The sequence below is a fragment of the Pollicipes pollicipes genome, unplaced genomic scaffold, assembly GCF_011947565.3.
Source record: "Pollicipes pollicipes isolate AB1234 unplaced genomic scaffold, Ppol_2.1 Scaffold_4002;HRSCAF=4701_pilon_pilon_pilon, whole genome shotgun sequence".
In the NCBI taxonomy this organism is placed as follows: domain Eukaryota; kingdom Metazoa; phylum Arthropoda; class Thecostraca; order Pollicipedomorpha; family Pollicipedidae; genus Pollicipes; species Pollicipes pollicipes.
The window spans coordinates 23,641,963-23,665,337 of record NW_023596420.1 but is presented as its reverse complement, the minus strand read 5'-3'; the positions used below and the strand labels follow the sequence as shown (position 1 = coordinate 23,665,337).

General features: G+C 65.8%; 1 protein-coding gene across 1 annotated transcript in view; it reads left to right on the top strand.

Moving 5' to 3' along the window:
* Positions 1–23,375, top strand: part of gek (serine/threonine-protein kinase gek) — a gene marked incomplete at its 3' end in the record, with an annotated part of 42,675 nt that overhangs the window by 5,127 nt on the left and 14,173 nt on the right. The window contains exons 2-11 of the mRNA XM_037217333.1: positions 9,799–9,923; positions 10,795–10,941; positions 14,135–14,434; positions 16,028–16,171; positions 17,430–17,546; positions 20,224–20,432; positions 20,665–20,804; positions 21,976–22,100; positions 22,409–22,548; positions 22,928–23,230. Of these exons, the coding sequence (XP_037073228.1) occupies positions 9,799–9,923; positions 10,795–10,941; positions 14,135–14,434; positions 16,028–16,171; positions 17,430–17,546; positions 20,224–20,432; positions 20,665–20,804; positions 21,976–22,100; positions 22,409–22,548; positions 22,928–23,230 (1,750 nt within the window). The remainder of the gene's footprint in view (positions 1–9,798; positions 9,924–10,794; positions 10,942–14,134; positions 14,435–16,027; positions 16,172–17,429; positions 17,547–20,223; positions 20,433–20,664; positions 20,805–21,975; positions 22,101–22,408; positions 22,549–22,927; positions 23,231–23,375) is intronic.

Here is a 23,375-nt window from a genome sequence, read left to right as displayed (position 1 = left end):
CCCCATTTCATAAAGGGCGGACTCGCAACGTTACTCAGCGTTTAAATTGCGTGTACCAAGAAGCGAGCTAATGATTGTTAGAGCACTTCCATGTAACAGGAAATTTTCTCTCGGAACTTAACGTGGAGTAGGTCGGTTCTTCTGCCCCTGGACGATAAGCACAACTCGAAAGCACCTTCCACCAACTGTTTGTGCTTTGGAGTCGGTGCCAGATGCAACTTCAGTGCATGCCCTTGACGTGAAGCCGACTGTTCGTGGGTTGGCACTGACGCCAGCTGGCGGTGACCTCGTCTTCTCCCCTATTGAAAGATGCATTGGCCTCTCTACATGCAGTAGCTCGTCACCGGTGTCCGAAGTTTGAGTCGAAATGAACGTCCCCGATCGAGTAACGGACGACCATCTGATGCTCTGCGGCGCGGTTAGGGCGGAGGCAGGCAGGCAGGTCGAGAGGCGGGTCTTCGTGTGCGGGTTTTCCGCGGCTCGAAGGTTGAAGGCCAAGTTGGTTGTTTAGAATGGCCGAGCGCTACACTCGCGCCCGGCGAGGCATCAGTTTCATGCACAGCCAATAGTGGGAGGCATCGCTACCATAGCGGCTCACACGCCACGAAATGATAGCACGTCAACGTGGTCTTTTAGATGGCTTCAAATGTGCCGTCTCGGTACTTTTAGTCGTAAGCTTTGGCGACGTGTTGTCAATGCTAGAGAACGTGCCCTGGGTGGGGCGGTAAGAGGACTTGAGTGGGTCAAGCTCCGATCAGTCTGTCAGCAGTTCCCGATCCCGCCGCTGGAGAACGCTCCAGGTATGTCGTAGGACGGCTGCCAACGCTCATTTGAGCTTCTTGTAAAGTGAAGCACATTGCTCGAAGCCCTTCCACTGCTCGACCAGTTTTCCCAGAGCCGGCTGAGAAATGGGCCGCCGTTCTGGCGGCGCGACTGCGCTCAGCGGCTGCCTCCGGACAGGCCGGTCGGCCTCTGGTGCGGTAGGATAGGCCGGAGTACTGGGCGCCGGTCGGGCCGAGCTGCTGCCGGTCACCGCCTCTGGTGGGGGAGGGGTGAGGTCGGGCCGAGCTGCTGCCGGTCACCGCCTCTGGTGGGGTAGGGGTGAGGTCGGGCCGAGCTGCTGCCGGTCACCGCCTCTGGTGGGGCAGGGGTGAGGTCGGGCCGAGCTGCTGCCGGTCACCGCCTCTGGTGGGGTAGGGGTGAGGTCTGGCCGAGCTGCTGCCGGTCACCGCCTCTGGTGGGGTAGGGGTGAGGTCTGGCCGAGCTGCTGCCTGTCACCGCCTCTGGTGGGGTAGGGGTGAGGTCTGGCCGAGCTGCTGCCGGTCACCGCCTCTGGTGGGGTAGGGGTGAGGTCGGGCCGAGCTGCTGCCGGTCACCGCCTCTGGTGGGGTAGGGGTGAGGTCTGGCCGAGCTGCTGCCGGTCACCGCCTCTGGTGGGGAAGGGGTAAGGTCGGGCCGAGCTGCTGCCGGTCACCGCCTCTGGTGGGGTAGGGGTGAGGTCTGGCCGAGCTGCTGCCGGTCACCGCCTCTGGTGGGGAAGGGGTAAGGTCGGGCCGAGCTGCTGCCGGTCACCGCCTCTGGTGGCGGAGGGGTGAGGTGGGGGCGGCGCTCTGGGCTCCGGACCGCTGGACCCGCGCCGCCGCTCCGTCCTGCCGCCCATCCGGGACCGTCCGCCCACGTGCGTGTGGGTGAGCTCTCAGCCCTGCGGTATCACGCCGCCGAACCGCGGCACTCGCTGCCTCCTGGAAATGGCAGGGCTTGCCGGGAGATTGCCTTGAGGCATGCGGGGCTGTCCGTTGCTCACCGTGTGCTGCCCCTCCCCCTCCCCCATCCTCTCACCTCTCACCCTCTCCTCAGCGCTAAGTACTCGCGACTTTGACGCCACGGTACACTGTGTCTTGAAGGACATGTGTGGATTCTGATCGTTTGCGGGCGAAGCCAGCGGCTACTGTCTCGCGTCACCGGTATGAGACTGATCGGGTACGGTCTCTGGCGCAAGATGTCGGGGCTGCTCGCCGTCCGCCGGCAAGCGCCCCGTCGTTCTTGCGCCACCGGTGCTGTGGTGCCCCGCTCCGCCTCGCAGGACGTGCCCGCTGCTGGGATGCCGTGGCATTCCGCTGTGCAGACTTGCGCCACCGCTCGGCGGCGCGCTCGCGAGGCCGCTCTCTGCCCACACTCCGGGCCCGTCCGCCGGCGGGCACCGGTAGGCTGAGCGCGCCGTGTTTGCACACGAGGCGGAAGCCGCCGGCGCCGGGTTCGCACGTTAGACACAAGTCGGCCCCCGCCGACCGTAAACGGGAGCGCCGGCCGGAGCCGGGGCCGGGACGTGCTGCTCGGCGCGGCGCGGCGCGGCGCGCGCCGGACGCGCTGCGACGCACGCGAGCCCCGCCCTATCTTGCAGGCCTATCGGGCCGGTTGCGTGTCGGAGCTGGAGGCAGCTGGTCACTGGGCCTGGCGGAGTGGCGCGGCGCCGGGGCGCGTCCGGTGGGTGCGGTCCGTGACTCTCTGCGGGAGGGAGGCGCCCGGGGACGGCCGGGCAGCGGCCGGCACGGGCGTCTCCCTCCTGTCCGGTGTGCGAGTCGGTGGGACGGCCGTCTCTCGCTGGCGTCCGTGTGAGCGGTGTCCAGCGGACCTCCCCGCGCCGACCGGGCGCCGCTCCCGCGTGGCCGTCTACCGTCCACCTTTCCCATGGCGGCCGGGCGGCCGCCGACGCCGGGCCGGCCTACATTCCCCGGCCTGTGACGTGGCATAAGCGGCTCTCATTAGGTGAATCAGCCGCCGCCTGCGTCCCGTGTGTCCCGCTGTCCGATAGAGGTGCCCCCCCCCCCCCCGCCCTCTTCCCCCTGCTGAGGCTGAGGGGCGGGTGGCGGGCGCGCCGGGGCGCTCGCGCTGGGCTTCAGTCAGCGGGCACGTCGCGGCTCGGCCCACGTCCGGCGCGCACCGCGGCCGTCTGCGGCCGTGTGCGGCTGCACCGCCCAGCTCCCTGCCGCCGTGCAGCGGCGGCCGCTGGTGCCCCGGCCGCCGGTGACCCGGCCGCTGGTCGGGCCGGCCCGGCTGCCTGCCACGGCCACCAGCGCCGCTACTCGGCGACCAGGGTCGCTCCACGCTTGGTGTGGGGATTCCGCTGTAACGGCAGGTGTCGTCGCGCTTCTCTCAGCGGCTTGTGAATACGATGTGATGCGTTCAGTGCAGGCAGGGCTCCCAAACGGGCTGGTGGAGTGGAGTGAGCTGGTGGGAGGAGAGACTTGATATGCCATCTTCACGTTACAAGCTGCGGTGAAATGGGTTTACCAGCGTGGATTGAAACCGATTGGGATGCGCGTTTCATGTTTATATTATATTGTGGAGCTGCTGTGTAACTCAACAGTCGCCGTGGTTCGTGACGCCATGATATCACAATATATGATTGACGCTCTTGCCAAACATAGAACGACTGCTATACATCCGCATTGTTGAGATAAGGTTACAGACATTCTGCTTTGTGTGGTTGGCGGTGAGGCGTTTCTGCTGTGAGCCGACGAGGACGTGATCCTGCTGTCAAATTACGGTATCTAACGCTCCTGCCGGGTTTAAATCAATGGGACCCTCCTGTGTCATGTGTACCTGAAGCTGTGACCCTTCTGTCGGATGAACCTGAGGCTGCGACCCTTGGCTCCTGGTGCTCTAGAGACTGTAGCCATTCTGGCGAGTGTACCCAGGGTTGTGACCCTCCTGTCGGGTGCACCTAGGGCTGTGACCCCGGTGCCGGGCGCACGTGAGGCCGCGACGCGCCCGGGGCCCGGCGGACAGCTGGAGAGCGGGGCGTGGCCGGCCGCGCCCCGCTGGGATCAATGCCGCCGCCGCCGCCGACCTCTCCGCCATTAGCCCAGTCAGCTGGTCGATGCCCTGCGGCCGGAAGGGATTGGCGCTGCTGCGACATGTCGCCGTCGCCGCCGCCGGCGGAGTGTGCCAGCTGCGAAACGGAAGCGGCCCATGCCGGGCGGCGGGCGCGGCGGCGGCAGGGAGGGGCGGCCGGCTGGCCGGTCCGCTCCAGCTGATGCCGAGCCGGGGAATAACATTGTTACCAACAGCTAAATCGGATGTTGCATGGAGGTGGCCCGCGGTTTTATTTGTTTTTATATATTGGCACAATGGATTGTGAACGCCATATCTAGAACACCATTGCTTAGCGGCGTCGTATGCGGCTAGCATTGGATCATAATACCTTCGATGGGTACGGCAGCGGGCCAGCGGTGCGAAACACTGAGCCTCTTTGTTGCAGTAGACGTGTGAGGCACTGGTCGGTGTGCTCCCGCTATGGGCATAAGTCACATTACACGCGCACTATTGCTTATGTGTAGAACAAATGCTGCAGTCTCGTGGATTTTACGCTAGCCTCGCAGCAATGCAGGTTATAGCTTGCTTTGAGTTACCGGTAGGCCACCGGTTCGGTCACCGGGTGGAGGCGTGCGCGGGGTTCGTCAGCCACCGGCGCCTCCGGGCTGGAGAAGCTTAGGCCGGTGAAATAAACCGCCGCGTTGGAGGGAGACCCCGCTGGCGGCTCAGCCATGTCTCATCCGGACAGCGAGGACCGCTAACCAGCTGGCAGTCGATGCCAATCCCGGCGAAGGGGGCTGTCGCATTGGAGGGAGACCCCGCTGGCGGCTCGGCCATGCCTTGTCCGGGCAGCGAGGACCGCTAACCAGCTGGCAGTCGATGCCGATCCCGGTGGAGGGGGCTGTCGCAGTGGAGGGAGACCCCGCCGGCGGCTCGGCCAAGGGCGCTGTCGCAGTGGGGAGAGACCCCGCCGGCGGCTCGGCCATGCCTTGTCCGGACAGCGAGGACCGCTAACCAGCTGGCAGTCGATGCCAATCCCGGCGAAGGGGGCTGTCGCATTGGAGGGAGACCCCGCTGGCGGCTCGGCCATGCCTCATCCGGACAGCGAGGACCGCTAACCAGCTGGCAGTCGATGCCAATCCCGGCGAAGGGGGCTGTCGCATTGGAGGGAGACCCCGCTGGCGGCTCGGCCATGCCTCATCCGGACAGCGAGGACCGCTAACCAGCTGGCAGTCGGCGCCAATCCCGGCCGGCTATTTCTGGTCGCGAGCGGCGGCGGAGACGACGTGAGGACGCGACCTTGTGGCAGGCGGGCGCGGCGACCTGTCAGCTGGCGGCTCTCTGGCGGCGCTGGCTCGCCAGGTGCGCCACGGACGCCCCTCCGGCCGCCCGGCTGCCTGACGCCTCTGCCAGCCGAGGTAGGCGCTCTCTTGCGCGCCGCCGGTCGCTCGCAGGCTAGACCTAGCAGAGAGGTGCCTGACATTCGCTGAGAGAGGCTGGTTGGGCGTCCCCTGTTTCTGGCGGTGTGTGGCGACGCCAGAGGATGCCGCAGATCCAGACTGTAGCAGCCCGATCAGGGGCGGGCGGCACCCGCCACGCTGTGGGGCCAGGGCAGCGAAGCGGGAGAGGGCGGAAGGGCAGCTGACTGTAGGCCGCTGGCGGCGGCGTCGGGGCCCAGTGGCGACTGTGGAAGCCTCTCCTGGGATCCAGTGGCGACTGTGGAAGCCTCTCCTGGGATCCATCCGTCTCACGCTGACGCCAGCGAAGGCTTCCGAAGCGGGCGGCGGCTGGCGCACGAGCACTATCAGAACCGTCACCGCGCAGCACCACCGCATCGACGCCGTCACAGCACCAATGGCATCACCAATGTGGTGTCGCCAGCACAGTACCAACGGCACCACCAGGATGGTACGCCAGCGCCGTCACCAACATCCGCAGAACTGCGCCAAATTACAGCGGAGCACAACGCCGCAATTATTTTCGCCAGTAGCATCCCCCTTCCCCCTTCCGCATGCTCCGTGCTCGGGGGTAGGTCCGGCCGCCTCCCGCCTGGCAACAACTGAGCTTCTCGTAAAGGTGCAAACCAAGCTACGAACCGGGTTACATGACGGGGTTCCAGCTGGCTGTCGGTGGATCCCGTCTGTCTGGGCGTTGAAATACACGCATGACGTCAGAGCGAGGGTAAGTGGTGAAAGATCAGGAGACATGGTTCAGACGACGGATGCATTAGACGTCACCGAACCGCGGGTGGATGCAGGGACACGTGACCGACTGCACACAATCATCAGCATCGGTGTATGAGTTTCGCCGATGCATCAACGTTAAAGGTACGGCGTAATGTCTGGACAACTTCCGTTGCGCAGCGTCGGTATTTGTACAGGGCTGAGGTCGGCGTCGAGTCCCGGAGAAGGCGCGCCGTGTCGCACCGTGCACACTGCCTCCCAGACACGGACGCCTTTTGCCCTTTTCGGCTTTCCAGTATTGTTCGGCGTCGGCCAGTGCGTTCGAGACGCGCGAGGGGCCGCGAGCGCAGCACGTGCGGCTCTGCAGAAGGGCGTGCGGCCGTGCTCGGCTTCCGGCTGCGATTGGGGTCACGCGCCGATCGGCGCCGGTGGCGCGCATGGCGTCACCGGCGTCGCACGGCAGCGGCCGTCGGCTGGCGGCACACGTGCCGCACAATTACAGCCGGGTCTTGCATGCGGCTATTCCTTTGAAGAAGTTGGTCCGGGCCGTCTCGTCGCATGACGAAGGGACTGGTTGACTGTCGCCGTAGCTCTCAGCGGGCGGACCACCGTTGCACGGGACGAGGGGACTGGTTGACTGTCGCCGTAGCTCTCAGCGGGCGGACCACCGTTGCACGGGACGAGGGGACTGGTTGACTGTCGCCGTAGCTCCCAGCGGGCAGGCCACCGTTGCACGGGACGAAGGGACTGGTTGGCTGTCCCTGTAGCTCCCAGCGGGCGGGCCACCGTTGCGCGGGACGAAGGGACTGGTTGGCTGTCGCCGTAGCTCCCAGCGGGCGGGCCACCGTTACACGGGACGAAGGGACTGGTTGGCTGTCGCCGTAGCTCTCAGCGGGCGGGCCACCGTTACACGGGACGAAGGGACTGGTTGGCTGTCGCCGTAGCTCCCAGCGGGCGGACCACCGTTACACGGGACGAAGGGACTGGTTGGCTGTCGCCGTAGCTCTCAGCGGGCGGGCCACCGTTGCACGGGACGCTCCTGATCTGAGAGACGGGATGCACCGGGCGTCCGGCTGAGTGGCGACCACTCTGTGACGTGCCGCATCAGCTGAGCGCGAATTGTAGTCGCCTTGGCGTGACGGCGGCGCCGCGTCGTCGTCGGCTCCTGTGTCCGCCGGCACGGTGGCATTCGAAGTGGCCGCCCACATTCACGGCCGCTAGACCTCGATGATATCATTAATCTATGCTCTCTGCGTAGTACCCATAATTGAGGGTGAGCACCTGGGTGCTGAGTCCATTGTTCGCCTGGGAGGAACTGGGTCGTTCATGATTATACTGCCCCGCTGTGACAGGTTTGACGCGGTTTGGGATCATGAAACGGAGTCGTTTGTGGCGGATTTGGGGGAGAGGCACGGGCTTTCAGCTGACCATGACGCGCGCGGTCACCGCTGCTCCTCACGGGCTGCTCACCAGGAGAGGCCACAGGTTCGGTCACGCTGGCTCCGGTCTCCGACCGCAGCCGACCAGGGCGCCAGGTGGGTGTCAGACGCCCGCTCCAGGTGGTATCGCTCGGTCAGATCGCTTCTGGAGGTGACTGCCGGATGAGGGCGGCCTCCCCCCCCCCCTCCCCGCTTCCCCGAGTTCCGCGGCCGGTGGATCAATATCGCCTGTGCCGGTCATGGTCACTGCGACGGCGGTCGTCGACGCCCGGCGGCTGGTCCGCGCACCAGCCCTGTGGAGCCCGCTGCTGTCGACCCGGCCGGCGCCGGGCCTGCCGGCTGACCTGACCTGACCTGACGAGCGACGCCGACTCTGCGCCTTCAGTCGGCCGGCAGAGGCGTCGTTGCTGCCTGGCGGCGGCGGCGACGCGTGGTTCCGCCGGCACCCTATTTATTTGCACAGCGCCGACGCGGCGGGGTATTATCCCGGGCGTGCGTCGGCGGCGACGCGCCGCCCCGAAAATAGCCGGGCGGCGGCGCGGGTGGGCGCCGGCAGCGCGACCCGCCGGGGCTCGCGTCCGCCCCGCCGCCCCATATTGAGCGGGCCCGGCCGGCGCCGAGAGCGGCCCGGCCGGCGCCGGGTCGCCGCCCGGTCTGTGGCGCGTCCGGACCGCTGGCTGCCCGGCCAGGGCTTCCCGGCGGCCGGCGCGGCGGCCGGTGCCAGCGCCAGCACCGGTGGCTCGAGTGGCCGCCGCAGCTGGCTACGACACCGCTCCCGGTAATTGACCGCGACTAAAATAAACACGGCCTCGGCCGGACTAAGTAGCCTCGTCAGGAGGTGAAGCGGTGCAGTGCTGGACCGCTGCCGCGTGCTGTGCACGGCCGACGCCTAACACGTGTCCTGCTAACTGGCCCGGCCGGCCTGCGTGTCGGCCGCCCGTGGAGGTCGGTGGTGAGCGGGTCGGAGCCCGCCGACAGCCGTTACATGCGTCTGCATGGCCACATCCCGTGACGCGACCGCCGGCTTCTGTGGGTGAAAGTCTACAGCGACTGCGGTGCATCCTGTCCTGGCCACGATGGATGATGCCGTGACCCCAGCCCCGTACCAGGGGGCTTATTTTCTCGGCCGCCGCCGTGCACCCGTGTTTATTTGCGATGTCGCAAAGTGCGGGCTCCTGCGGGCGGCCGGTCGGCCCGTGGCCGCGCAGTGGCGGGCCGGTGCCGGCGGCGCAGCGTGGCGGCCTGCACGCCCCCGCGCCGCCCGGCCGCAGGTCATATCGCCGCCCAGATAGCCGGCGCTGTGTTGACTGAGCGCGGCCATTCGCCGGCGCTGGCGGGGCCGCACCGCTAGCCCGACACCGGCCCGGCGCTGACCGCGGCTGACCCGCCGCCGGCCGGCCGATCCGGCTCCGGTCCACCCCCGATCCACCGCAGACAGCTGCTGACCCGCCGATCCGGTCCCGATCCACAACAGACAGCTGCTGACCCACCGACCCGGCGCGGTCCACCCCCGACCCACCGCAGACAGCTGCTGACCCACCGACCCGGCGCGGTCCACCCCCGACCCACCGCAGACAGCTGCTGACCCGCCGATCCGGCTCCGATCCACAGCAGACAGCTGCTGACCCACCGATCCGGCTCCGGTCCACAACAGACAGCTGCTGACCCACCGATCCGGCTCCGGTCCACCCCCGATCCACTGCAGACAGCTGCCGACTCGCCGATCTGGCCCTGATCCACAGCAGACAGCTGCTGATCCCCGATCCGGCCCCGATCCACAGCAGGCAGCTGCTGAAGCATCTGATCCGCCGCTGACTGACGCTGACCACGCTATGATGGGGCTCCAAATCACCCCCCTCCCCCCAACCCGTTCCTGACCCGCCACTGACCCTGCTCTGTCCCGCTGCTGACCAGTGACTGGTCCAGGTCACACGAATGATTATTACCTGTCCGTCTTTCGCCGGACGCTGCTAGCCGGCCAATGTACACTTCGTTTGCACGGGACCCTCATAACCCTGCTGTCGTCTCCAGATAAATTTGTCGGATCGGCTGATGAAAGCAATGACCCAGCGCTGACCCGGTAGTGTAGGGCCGATCTGTGGCTGTTTCATAAAGGACCTAATGCTCGCTGGTCTGGCGTGTGCTGGCGGACTTCGGTGTGGGCGCCGGCACAGCGGCGCCCGCCGCCCACTCCCCCGCGATACGCAGCCAGCTGGCCGTGCCGGTGCGCTGCGTCAGAAGGCCCGCCTCCGCCCGGTCGTCTGTGGAGTGTGTGGAACTCTTACATGATCTCCGGTGACCGAACATATGACTGCCAACTGACCGGTCGCCTCCATGTGACCTGTTTGTGACCTTTGCAGCGCGGCCGGTCGTACAGCGTGTGAAATCCCTGCGACTATGTCGGGACGCCTTCGAGATTCTCAAAGTGATAGGGCGTGGTGCCTTCGGCGAAGTGTGCGTGGTCAAGATGCGCTCCACGGAAAAGGTCAGTGGCGTGAAATCGCGGCTGACGCTCGTGAGCAATGCACCACCTGGTGCCTGCTGTGTGATGAATCGATTTCGTTTTAATAGGACACGCCGTGTCAACACGTGAATCACGTGTTTTATTTCAAGCGCTGACTCCACCGCATCCGACCTTATGATGCTGGATCTAATGGTACGTTATGGGAAAGGCCCTTGACAAGCGGTGACGCGGGGGGCCCTGTGAATACTCGTGTTTGGAGACCGTTGCCACTGTACATGGGAAACTCCACTTGGGATATCCTTGGAAACCTGAGACCCTGCCAGCTTTTAGGGTTCATTTTAATGTAAACCCCTGTTTGGCGAGGAATTACTTTCTACGGGTTCAGCATGTGTATGTGGAGTCGATAAACGCCCTTGTTTGGACCAGAACTGGCATTGGGCGCAGCGTCGTAGTAACACGCAGTGTGTAGACACGGCATGTGGAACATAAGCATCGAATTACTGCTGGCTTCGACAGTGTCACCACGACCGCATTGTTTTTGGCTGACGTAGTGGTCTATGGGGCGCAGTTGTAAAGAACGTTGGCTGGCGTGAGATGTAATGCAGTGGGCGGAGGCAAGGCATGATGTATGCAATCAATGCATTAGGAACAGACACGAATGCCAAAAAGCAACTAACAACAACTTATCGATAGTGCCAGCAAGTCAGTCATTTTCCCTCGCTTCTGTCATATGGGGCTTTCAGTGTGTTACCGCGTCGCTGCAGGCGCCGGTGTTGATGAGCGGCTCCGGCCGCTCCTCCTCTCTGTGGCCACACTCCTCACGGCCCGCCTGTGAGTCTGTGCCGTCCGGGCCGCCGCTGTCGCCCACTGACCGACACCCGTCCGTCCCCAGGTGTACGCCATGAAGATCCTCAACAAGTGGGAGATGCTGAAGCGGGTGGAGACAGCGTGCTTCCAGGAGGAGCGCGACGTGCTGGTGTACGGCGACCGGCGCTGGATCACCGACCTGCACTACGCCTTCCAGGACGACAACAACCTGGTGAGTGGGGGCGCCCCGGCCCGGCGGTGACGCTGCACCCCAGCTGCGCGCTGTTTGACCTGGCGGCCGATATAGGCCGGCAGCCGGGCGCCGCGGCCGGCTGCCGGCCCGCCAGCCGACCCTATCTCTGACATCGGTGCCGCCGATGGGACGCGCTCCATTCACACGGACTCGTCCCGTCACCGCCGCCCGGCCGCGCAGGCGGGCTGGCCCGTGTCGCGTGGCCGCTGGCAGCCGTCACAGCCGACCAGCTCGGAGCTGAGGGCGACCGCGGTGCCGGTGTGCCGGTGCCTCCCCCTCCCCGCGATGCCCGGGGTGGCGCCGGTCGGGCCGGTGCGTGTGCCGGCGCGGCCCGGCCGCCTGTATTTAGCCGCTGTTTGACATTCGGCGGCGCGTGCCGATGGCGGCCACGATACGGCCGCGCGCCGCCGACGGATCCGGGCCAGCCGGACCCGGCGCTGCCGCGCGGCCGGCACGTCCGCCCCGCCATCTGCGGCGGTCCCGGCCCGGCCCGCTGCCAGCGGCCGCCGTGGCTGGCAGCGCCGCCGCCCGCCGGCGCCACGCCGGGCGTGCGCCGGAATTCGGAGCCCGGTGCGGCCCGCAAAAACGGCGCGTCGCGTCGGCGAGCGTCGCCGCGCACCGGCCGACGATCTGTCATTGTTGTCGACCGGCTCGAGCGCGTCACGGCGTGCCAAAGAGCGCCAGTTTGGTGGCGTCCGAGCGCCGCCGCTGCCAGCGCGAAGAGGCGACGCCGCTCGCCGCGACACGCCGCCGCCGGCTGTCGGGCCCGCGGCGGCCGCGCTGGAGGCCCCGGCACGGCGCCGGCGCCCTGAGCGTGTGGCTGACCCGTACCGAGCTCCAGGCGCCGCCGGGAAGGGCGCCTACGCCGGCTCGCCTCCCTCCTGTGCAGTGGGGAACTGGGGGAAGCACCGTCTCCTGTAGCGCGCCCAGCCGCGAGGCGCACGTCGCGCGCCTTTCTCATGGGACCTTGGAGCGGCCTCCCGTTTTCCTGTGTGATTTGGCGATGTTTTGTGTGCTGAACGTGTCATCGACTGCCACAGTCCGTCAAAGTGGGACGGCCGGCGTTCGCACGCGACGCTGCGCCACCGGGGCGGCTCGGCGCCCCCGCCGGCGCGGTCCGGGGCTGTCGGAGGCGCGGCCGGCCGGCCGCAGAGCGGCCCACGCAGGTGTGGCCGCCGCTGCCCGAGGTGAACGGTCGACCGCGCCGCACGTGCCGCCGCCGCCTGCCGACGGCCGACGGCCGGCTGAAATATGCCGGCCGACGAGCGCTGCCCGACGTCGGGGACGGGGCGCCGGAGCGCCGACGGACGACAGACGGCAGCGACGAGTCGACTGGAAACGGGCCGAATCGACCGAGACCGGCCACGGGTGGCATTCGGGGAGCTGGACGGATGGCTGGGTTGGGGGCAAAGAGCAATAAAGCTCTGTTAGATCCGGGCTAATGTAACCGTTTTTTTTTTTCTGGAACGTGGTCTAGTTTGCGATGGAAAGGAGATTAGTTCCTAATGTTTCATGTTGCATATAACTGCTGAAAAACTTCTTTTTGGTCATAAATTCCTTGGCGGAGGTTTGTTATGCCTCCAGGTTTTCGGAGGCCTCAGCATGGTTAGCCTCGCGTGAAATATGTCCCGGTAAGGTGTTGCTGTTTCTTCACTGGTCTTGACTGCACTCCTGCTGAACGTCGCACCAGTCGACGGCGTGCCGGATGGGGACCCGGGCGCCTGTCGCTGCGGGTCCTCGGCCTCTGTGCCGGCCGACGCAGCTCGCGCCGCGTCCCCGGACGCACGTCTCGGCCGGGCCTCTGGAGGACTGGCCCGGACAGCGAGGCATGCGGCGTGTTTCGAACCACGCGGCGCTGACAGCTTTCGTGGCTGAAACAGAAGCTTAGGGGTGACTTAAGCAGGGTTTTGGTGCACAAAAAGTACCAATGACGCGTCGTTCTGAGCTCCTTTTGTAGTTTCGCTGGCGTGGCTTTGTTCAAAGCCGTGTCTGCTCGGTTGAACGAGCGGACTGATCCCGCCGACTGGACACATTTACGATGCTGTGGTTGCTCGCCAGCGGAGGAGCGGCATTGTCGGTTAGAAGCGGTCATTCTCTTCTTTTCGCCGCACCTCGCCATGCGCCGGCGATTGGCGAAGTCCTGTCTGTAGGCGGCAGGAGGCGCGTGCGCGGCGTGTGCGGCAGAGGTGCGGAGACCGCAGGCGGCCCGGGTAGTCGGCGCCGGCACCATGAGGCCCGGGTCGCCGCCGCCGCGTTCGGCCCGGCCCGTTATGAGGCGCGGCTGACGCGACGCGCCCGACGCCGGGCTCATGGCGCGCTGTTTGTTTATCAGCTCGCTGCGTTCATGCTTACGTGCATGGCGTGCACGGCCGGCCTGCGCCGGCTCACGGGCCGCCGCCGCCGGCGGGCTGGCCGGAGCTGGGGGCGGCACCGCCACCGGCGCATTGGCGACATTCCTCCCGGGAGCGTCGCTGGCACCAACTGCGGCGCCGTGGGAAGGTGGCGCCAGCGCTGTTGTCGCAGGCTGTTGGGTGGAGTGGAGCGCGGCGATGCGGGCCGTTGAGACAGTAATCTGGCCTTGAGGGAGATATCATGGCGTGTTTTATATGGCCGAGGTCATTTTATTAGACCGTTGCAGCACGGTATCGTTTATCTGCCAAAAAGGGACGAGTTGCCTGTGTTCTACTTAGACTATTTAGTGAATATGTGTTCGATCCAACCGGTGCGGCACCAGTGTGCTCCACTTTTGTTCGTGCTTGTCCCTCTGCCGGGCGCGCCTTCTGTATATTTTAGGGGTCGACCTTACCATGGCAGCCAGCCTTTACAGGTCTATGAGTATCGCATAGATAATCCCGTTGTCCGCTCTCCCTCCAATTTTGTTGGCAAAACTCCGCTACTTTCGCCACCGATTATTTTGATGTTGTATTTGTACATTTTCGTTGTATTTAATGTTGTATTTGACCCATTTTTGCGTACGTTTTTCTGTGTGCTCCAGTTATGAAGGACAGTAGTGTGCGGCCCTGACCGTCCAGTTTCCTGAGGCAATGCTCTGAAATTTCCAACCTCAAAGAACGTCTGATGTACTTGGAGATGCCTGCAGAAGCTTGACCCAGTCATCACCAACCCGACGCCGGGTTGGTGATGTAACCGGCCGCGTCGCGCGTCCCGGCAGTACCTGGTGATGGACTACTACTGCGGCGGCGACCTGCTGACGCTGCTGGCCAAGTTCGCCGACGGCATCCCAGAGAGCATGGCCAAGTTCTACATCACCGAGATGGTGCTGGCCATCGACTCGATCCACCGGCTGCGCTACGTGCACCGCGACATCAAGCCGGACAACGTGCTGCTCGACGCCAACGGCCACATCCGGCTGGCCGACTTCGGCTCCTGCCTGCGGCTCAGCGAGGACGGCACCGTGCAGAGCAACGTGGCTGTCGGCACGCCCGACTACATCAGCCCCGAGATACTGCGGGTACGAGCCGTCGTCGCCGCGGACGGGGCGCGGCTCTGGGCACAGGTTCACCGCCGATCGCCGGCGCTGGGGGGCGGTACACGCTCTGGGCACGGGCTCACCGTCGGCCGCCGGCGCTGGGGGGCGGTACACGCTCGGGGCACGGGTGCACCCTCGGCCGCCGGCGCTGGGGGGCGGTGCACGCTCAGGGCACGGGCTCACCGTCGGCCGCCGGCGCTGGGGGGCGGTACACGCTCGAGGCACGGGTCCACCCTCGGCCGCCGGCGCTGGGGGGCGGTACACGCTCGGGGCACGGGTGCACCCTCGGCCGCCGGCGCTGGGGGGCGGTACACGCTCAGGGCACGGGCTCACCGTCGGCCGCCGGCGCTGGGGGGCGGTACACGCTCGGGGCACGGGTCCACCCTCGGCCGCCGGCGCTGGGGGGCGGTGCACGCTCAGGGCACGGGCTCATCGCGGGCCGCCGGCGCGGGGGGGCGGTACACGCTTGGGGCATGGGCTCGCCGTCGGCCGCCGGCACTGGGGGGGGGGGGGGGGGCGTGCACGCTCTGGGCACGAGTTCACCGCCGGCCGCCGGCGCTGGGGGGCGGTACACGCTCGGCTGCAGTGGGCCCTACCGGCGCGCGCTGTTTGACGTGTTTGCGTGTGGGGGGGGGGGGGGTCTTAGGTCCCGTTGTTTTGGCCAGAGATGCTCTGTAGACAGATGTAGTCCGTGGATGTAGACAGAGTCCGGTTAGAGCCCGGGAGCTGTTCTTGTTGGTGGCACCCTGCAGCCCATTGCTGGCATTTAAAAATTGTCCTAATACACAGGGAAAGCGCCAAAGTTCACATATTTTCCTTATTTGTATTTTAACAATGTAGTTTTTGTAAGGATTTTCACTGATTACGAGATTGAAGTTACTAACGGTGTTGCTGCATGAAGTGATGCTCAGTATTGCACTGTACTACATTCGGCCCTGAGACCCGTCACTGGCCCAAGTCAGATCAGGCTTTCCCCGCGTGATTTTGGCACAGGACCCATGAGGTCCTGCATGACAGTCCAGCTTCAGCGCCACAGCTGACAGTCCAGCCTCTCAGTCAGGCCTCAGCACCGCTGCTGGCATGGAGCCGCTGCCGGCACTCCAGCCTCTCAGTCAGGCCCGACGCCGTCCGGCCTCTTCCTGACGCAATTCCTTACCCCTAACGCGATTCCGGCGGAATTAGCCAATTGTCGTGCCTGCGATCGCCCGCGGCCGACCTCTGGAGGGGCTGATCTGGTTACGGAGTGGCCACCGCCAGGCCCGGCCAGCCCCCGACCGGCCTCTGAGCAGTCCCGAGCTGGCCTCTGAACATCCTCCTCAGGCCTCAGAACACAGCCTCAGGTCCTTGACCGCCTCTGATCAGCCTCGGACCGGCCCATCAGCTCCTGACCAGCCTCTGACTGGCCTCTGATCACCCTGTGACTGGTCTCTGACCAGCTCCTGGCCGGCCCCTGGCCAGCCTCTGACCAGCCTCTGGCCTGAGACCTCTGATCAGGCCTCAGATCGGCCTGACTCGTCTCATCAGTCCTAGACCAGCTCCCAGGCGTCCCCTGACGTGCGCGGCCGCCTGCGACAGGCGATGGAGGACAACCAGGGCCGGTACGGACCGGAGTGCGACTGGTGGTCGCTGGGCGTCTGCATGTACGAGATGCTGTACGCCGAGACGCCCTTCTACGCCGAGAGCCTGGTGGAGACGTACGGCAAGATTATGAACCACAGCGTAAGTGACTGCTGCTGCCGTCGGCATGTGTGGTGTGCTTGGGAACTGGGAGCCGTGCCTCAGCCTGTGCCATGATTCGTTTGGGTGGATGCTGCCTGTCTGCTATGCAGACGTGAGCGCAGATCGTATGTGAAGCGCTTCAGCTGTGAGCGCGGCGCTAGAACGCGACACGTTTCTCGCTGTTGTCCCCAACGCCGTCGTCCGTGTCCGTGCCACCATCCTGTGTCGCCACCCAGGCCGCTGGGGCGCCGTGACGCTCAGGCCGTGCCCGGATGTGGCCGTCGGCGTGTCGTGCGTGTCCGTGCGTGGTCCGGTGTGTCGGCCGAGGGGCCGCCCGGCGGCGACAGGCCGCGGCCGCACGCCCAGCCGCCTCCCGGGCCGGCAGATCGATGGTCGGCCGGGCGGCCCCGTCAGCGGCGGTCCGGCCGTGCCGCCGGCCGACCGGCGCCGAGGGCTCCCCGCTGGCGGGGCGCGAGCGCCGAGTACCTGGACGGCCGAGTCCGAAGCGACCGGGTCGCCAGCCCGGCGCCCGTCTCAATATTGATGCCCTCGCTATTTGACGAATGGTCCGAGTCACTTACCGCTCGATGTGGTCATGGACCTTGAATAATGCTCGTGTCGCCGCACCGTGGCAGTTGTGACGCTGTCACCTCAAGGCTGGCGCGCGCCCCGCTCGTGTCATCCCGACTAAGATAAATACAAATATCCCGCGCGACCCATTTCTCAGTCAAGCTGGCTTATTTTCTTAACAACACCTCTCATTTGCGGCATTAGAGATTGTCCAGCGATGCCAATTAGTCTCCGTTACCCCCATTTGCTGTGTGACCGGCGCCATCTGGCGGGTTGAGCTGCGGCACTGAGAGGGGCCCGGTGAGATCACCGCCGCTGCGCGCTGGCCTCGTCCCGGCGTGTAAACCCAGCGGCTCTCCGGGGCGGGGCGGAACGACGCTACCCTCAGGTGCGCGCGGCTCGATGGCCGGCGCCGGAGCCGACGGAAGGGAGGACTCACAGGCAAACATCCTCAGATTCCGAAAAATCCTTTGTAGGACGTTACCCGGCCTGGTGATGCTCCTCGTGTTGGTGGCAGTCCGTCCACTGTTGTGCCTCTGTACTAGCGGCGTGCTGTGTAAGCCGCCTGCCTTGTGCACGGGTCTAGCCTTAGGCCCGTTTCGTTGCTAGATCGGCAGTAGAGGGTTTGTCGGGACTGGATTCAGCGGCCAGGGGCGTGTGCTGAGTGTTGGCCACTCGTCCGCTTCAGAACTGCCTGGACTTCCCGGCCGACGTGGATGTCTCGGAGAACGCAAAGGACCTGCTGAAGCGGCTCATCTGCTCCAAGGAGTTCCGGCTCGGACAGAACGGCATCGACGACTTCAAGGTGCCCACCCCACTCCCGTCCATTGGGCCGCGCCGGCGAGCGGCCGTGGCTGCGGCGTTGGTTCACGTGGCGGTCGTTATGAAGGTGTAGCGGCGGTCTCGCAACTCGCCCCGTCTGGCGGCGAGCGGCCGTCGGGCCCGGTGCGGGCCGTGCCCGGTCTGGCGGCGAGCTGCCGTCTGGCCTGGTGCAGGACGCCGCCGGTCTGGTGGTGCGGACCGCACCCGGTCTGGCGGCGTGCTGCCGTCTGGCCTGGTGCAGGACGCCGCCCGGTCTGGCGGTGCGGACCGCGCCCGGTCTGGCGGCGTGCTGCCGTCTGGCCTGGTGCAGGACGCCGCCCGGTCTGGCGGTGCGGACCGCGCCCGGTCTGGCGGCGTGCTGCCGTCTGGCCTGGTGCAGGACGCCGCCCGGTCTGGCGGTGCGGACCGCACCCGGTCTGGCGACGTGCTGCCGTCTGGCCTGGTGCAGGACGCCGCCCGGTCTGGCGGTGCGGACCGCGCCCGGTCTGGCGGCGTGCTGCCGTCTGGCCTGGTGCAGGACGCCACCCGGTCTGGCTGAGAGCTGCCGTCACATCAGCGGTGGGACCTGGTGCGGGACGCCACCCGGTCTGGGTGAGAGCTGCCGTCACATCAGCGGTGGGACCTGGTGCGGGACGCCGCCCGGTCTGGCTGAGAGCTGCCGTCGCATCATCCGTGGGGCCTGGTGTGGGACGCCGCCCGGTCTGGTGGTGCGGACCGCGCCCGGTCTGGCGGCGAGGCGCCCCCGGGCCGGCCGGTCACAGCAGTGTGCTCCCTCTAATCGATACAGTCTGGCCGGTCCCAGCCCCCGAGAGGCGCCGCTGACGCCGGCGGCGGCCGATCGGTTCCCTGAAAACGGCGCTGATCGGCGGGGATAGCGGCAAGTGTTGGGATCAGCCGCTCGGTTCCAGATACAATCGGATGACTAAACCCGCCGTTCCAGCGACAAGGCACGGCGTAGAGCGGTGTCGTCTTGGCAGTTTTGTTCGGTTGCAAAATGATAGGCGTGTATTCTAACCGTTATCTCCAGTTAAATTAACGTAGCTTATTAGCACATACGTAATAAGTAGTATCCATAATTTAAAGTTGTGGTGGAGTAATGCCCATCATCAACGGTGGAGAGTTCATTTGAACGGACCAGTATAAACAGTATACGAGAGCGGAAAATAAATACCACTCATCACGTTAAGCAAGCTCCACGATTGCATTGCCTAACGCTGGTGCGGCTGTCAAGCATCGCCGCTCTATGGGGTCGTTGGCGTGACCCTGCTGCCGTCATCGTACGTCGCGCGGGTAGCCTTGATGCGACTCAAGCGTTGCCGACGTCCTCCGGTCAGCGCCGCGCGACCCCCCGCGCGTCTGACGTCATCCGTGTTTATGCTGGCCCCGAGCGGCCAGTTTCTCGGGTGGAACAGCCGTGGAATGGCCCCTCATCCCGGGAATAGTGTTTGCGTCAACTGCTGGGTACGGAGACCCTGTGGTCCTTGTGATATTCTGGACATGCCTTGCAATGTTCGCATTTTGCCCGCCCCTCCCCACCCCGCCTGAAGGTGGGGCTGGGATTGCGTACCCAGCGAACTCTGTGTGGGCGTTGGCGCCGTTATTGTTGACAAACCCCGCACCTCGACATTTCCCTGGATCTATTTTGGAAGTTATGGCCCGATCGGATATAATCAAAATGTTATCCGGAACAGAACCTGAGTGATTTTTTAAAGGTTTTGTAAAAGGATGACACCGAATGAAAATTTTCATCATGGACAATGATGTAAGCTTTCGTCTTGGCCAGTCATGGGCGGTGGTGGTGCAGGGCATGACGTCACAGCTCACAGCGAGTGTACCTCCGCAATCGGCCGTATGCCCGCGGGGTGAGGTGACTGAGGCGGTCCAGGGCCGCGCCGGTCCGGCAGGAGACGACCCTAAGGCCCGGCCGTATGCCCGCGGGGTGAGGTGACTGAGGCGGTCCAGGGCCGCGCCGGTCCGGCAGGAGACGACCCTAAGGCCCGGCCGTATGCCCGCGGGGTGAGGTGACTGAGGCAGTCCAGGGCCGCGCAGGTCCGGCAGGAGACGACTCTAAGGCCCGTCTCAACGCCAGCCTCCGCCAGCTTAGACCCAGTCCGGCCTGGCGTTAGACTCTGCCAGCTTAGGCCCGGTCTGGCCTGGCGCCAGTCTCTGTCAGCTTAGGTCCGGCGCCAGCCTGTGCCTCGATCAAGCCCAGGCATTGTACGACAATCCATGCAAAATATCTGCATTCGTTGTTTGACTTTGATGGGACTTCGAGAAATGACAGCTGGCTCTTTGTGATGAACTTGTCCAATGAAATGTCATCGGGCTAAAACCCAGCGATCGTTCCCCCCCCCCCCCCCCCCCCCCTCCTCCCCTCCCAACAAAAACCGACGAGCCAAACGTTCGACGCCGACAGTTCAGACGTGGTGACATGCTCAGCCTGGTGGAGCCGCCTCGTGACGTTCGGCCTCGCGACGCCGTCAGCTCCTCATGTATGCGACACTCGATCGCACATCCGCGCCGCGCAGGCAGCCGCGCGCGCGTCCGCTCGTCACCTGCGTGATCGGGCTCACTCCGTGGCGAACCGCTGGCTGGCTGGCTGGGGCGCGGTGAGCGCTCACACCTGGAGTCCGGCCGCTGACCTGCCCCTCTGGCCGCAGAACCACCCGTGGTTCTCCGACATCGAGTGGGAGACGGTGCGCGACTCGACGGCGCCCTACGTGCCCGAGGTCAGCTCGCCCTACGACACGAGCAACTTCGACGTGGACGACCTAGACGTGCGCAGCTCGGAGACGCTGCCGCCGACCACCAACAACTTCTTCACGGCGCTCCACCTGCCGTTCGTCGGCTTCACGTTCACGCAGGGCAGGTGCGCCGCGGTCGGGGCGCGGCCGGCGTTGGGCCGAGGCGGGGGTCGGGGCGGGGCCGGGTCAGGTCAGGTCGAGCAGGTGTCGGGGCGCGGCCAGCGTCAGGTCGAGCCTGTGTCAGTGGCGTGGGCCGCGGCCGAGAGGTGGTGTCGAGCACACAGGTGGCCTGTCGTGTGCCGTGCTGCCGCGGGCGTCTCTCGCCCGTGGACGCCTGACCGCGTGCGCCGCCTCCAGCCGCATCAGCGACAAGAGCTGCCTGATGTCGAGCCTCTCGCCGGAGGAGGCCGACGTGGACGAGCTGTCGCGCGTGGCGTTCGAGCGGCGCATCCACCGGCTGGAGCAGGACAACAAGGACCTCACGCGCCGGCTGGCAGGTACGGCCCGACGGCGGCCAGCTCTCTCTAATGCTTGGGAGACGCGACAGGGTCTGACTCCCGGTCACACTGGTGGTTCCGTGTGGGGCTCTGTGTTGTGCTAACGTCGGTGGCGCCTGTCCAGTGAGTGCCCGCTGCTCGTTCCGGCCAGCTGACCCGCTGGCTGTGGTGCTGTGCTGCCTGGGATTGAGCGTGTCGCCCCGTGTGGACATCGGCGTCGAGCCGCCGTCGTCGCGGACGCGGCCGCTGCACGTGCTCTGGTCAGGCGTGGTCCGTGCCGTGCGTGTCGGTGATTAACGCTGGCGTGGCCCCACGGGCAGACACCACGCGCACGCTGCAGGCGCACGTGCACGGCCCGCTGGCCGAGGGGGCGCCGGCCGCCGCCGCCGCCGCCACTGCTGCGCCCGACTCGGCCGCCCGCCAGGCCGAGCTGGACGCGCTGCACGATCAGCTGCGGCAGCTGCAGGAGCGTAACAAGGGTAGGTCGGCGGCGCGGTCGATGGCACGCGCCACTGGGTTCCCACTCAGCTGTGGAAGCTCATGGCGTGACAGACCGGGAGCGTTATACCCTCTGTGCGGTGCCCTCAGCGTAGGGATGACCGGCTTGGTGCGGTGGTGATTAAACGGCTCCATGTTTTGGTTGCTGGAGGTGTCACTGATAGCCCCTGATTGACTGTAAACAAGTGGCCGTCGGTTGTTATGGTCACCGCCCGATGCCGGCTCTGGCTGCGGGGCGTGACGACAGGCCGCTGCAGATGACCGTGGCCTTCCCGCCGCCGGCGTGGGCCACCAGTGGCCGCCGGCGGCGCACGGGCTCGGCTGGACAGTGTTGACCTGACCCAGTCGGCGAGCCCGCCTTACACCACGAGACGTGACCGTTGTGAGCCTGACCGGAGCGGCATCCGACCGTCAGCTCCTGTGGTCCCTAGGGGACCACTGACATCGGGCTCTGGGAGTCACCGGATCAGCAGTGCTGTCCGTATATGCCGCACCGTTCCGCCGGTGTACTGAACGCCACATGACTCCGTGCGGTTCCCGCCACCTCCGCTGAGGGCCGAGCGCTGGGCGCGTGACCTGGGCGTCGCCGGCCCGTGCAGCGCCGTGTGCCGCCGCCGTTCCGTGCTCGGAGCGTGGCGTGAGCTGACGCGTGGCGGGCCGGCCGTCTCGGCAGAGCTGGACCAGCAGCTGATGGGCGAGCGGCAGCAGACGGCCGACGTGTCGCTGCTGCGTCAGGAGCTTGACACGGCCGAGTCGGAGCACGACAGCCGGCGCCGAGAGCTCGAGCGCACGCTCAAGGTGAGAGCCGCAGACGGCGCGCCTGCGCAGGCGGTGCGTGCCATTCGCAAGACCTGAGGCATCCTTGTCCGTTGTTGCTTCTTTGGCACGGTGGCGTCAGGATGCGGTTGAAGCGCTGCTGGAAGCTGGAGCCCACATTTCAAGGAAGTCAACTCGTGCTGAACCCGCGGTACGGCAGTAGCCGCGCTGGTGTGCCTGTCGATTGGACACCCGTCCCTTCTCGCCGCCGGCGCCTCATGACGCCTGTGTGGTAACACTTACCTTCCCCCCCCCCCCCCCCCCCCCCCTCCCCGCCCCGCCCGTCCCAGGTGATCACGGCCGACCGGGACGGCGCGCAGAAGGAGCTGCTGGAGGCGCAGGAGAAGCTGAAGGGGCAGGGCCGTGAGCTCAGCGACGCGCTCGCCCAACGCAAGTTGGCCATGTCCGAGTACGCCGAAGTCAGCGACAAGTGAGTGATCGGCGGCGTCGGGCGCGCGGCGTGTAGCGGTCCGTGCAGCGGAGCCGCTCTGCTCTGTACGGTTTGTAGCTGCTGGTAAGGGATCAGCTGATATTATCGATCAACACTCGAGCAGGCTGCTTCGTGCACTTTGTCACAGCGATCATATGGATACTTTGTTGTTGCTTTTTGTTTTGTGCACAGCAAAACAGGTAAATGCTGTTTTGTGATGATAGAGTAGAACTGCCTTCTCGGTAACATTGGTGGCGGAGTGGATTGATCTGTTTCATGGTAGGGTGGCGTCGCAGACACGCCTGCTCGCTCTCAACCTGCCCGTGCCCCCGTCATCTCTCCCCGTGCCGCGCACTGAGCTGGGCCGGTCGCGACGCAGACTGTCGGAGCTGCGCGCGCAGAAGCAGAAGCTGTCGCGCCAGGTGCGCGACAAGGAGGAGGAGGTGGAGACGTCGATGCAGAAGCTGGACGCGCTGCGCCAGGACATCCGGCGCGGCGAGAAGCTGCGCCGCGAGCTGGAGACGCGCTGCGAGCAGGCCGAGCAGGAGACGCTGAAGGAGCGCCGGCTGCGACAGCGCAACGAGGAGGCCAGCCGCACGCTGCACGAGGAGCTGGAGGCGTTGCGGCAGCGCAGCTGGGGACCGTCCGGCGCCGCGCCCGACTCCGGCGCGGAGCTGCAGAGGTAGGCGCGCCGGCCGGCGGCCGCAGGGAGGCCAGGGGGCACGTTCCGGACCTTCGTGCCCGGTGGGCGAGGGGCATGGGTGGAGTGTGCAGAAAAGGTCTGGATTGTAAGGTCTGTGGCTGTCATGTTCAGCATATGGCGGCGT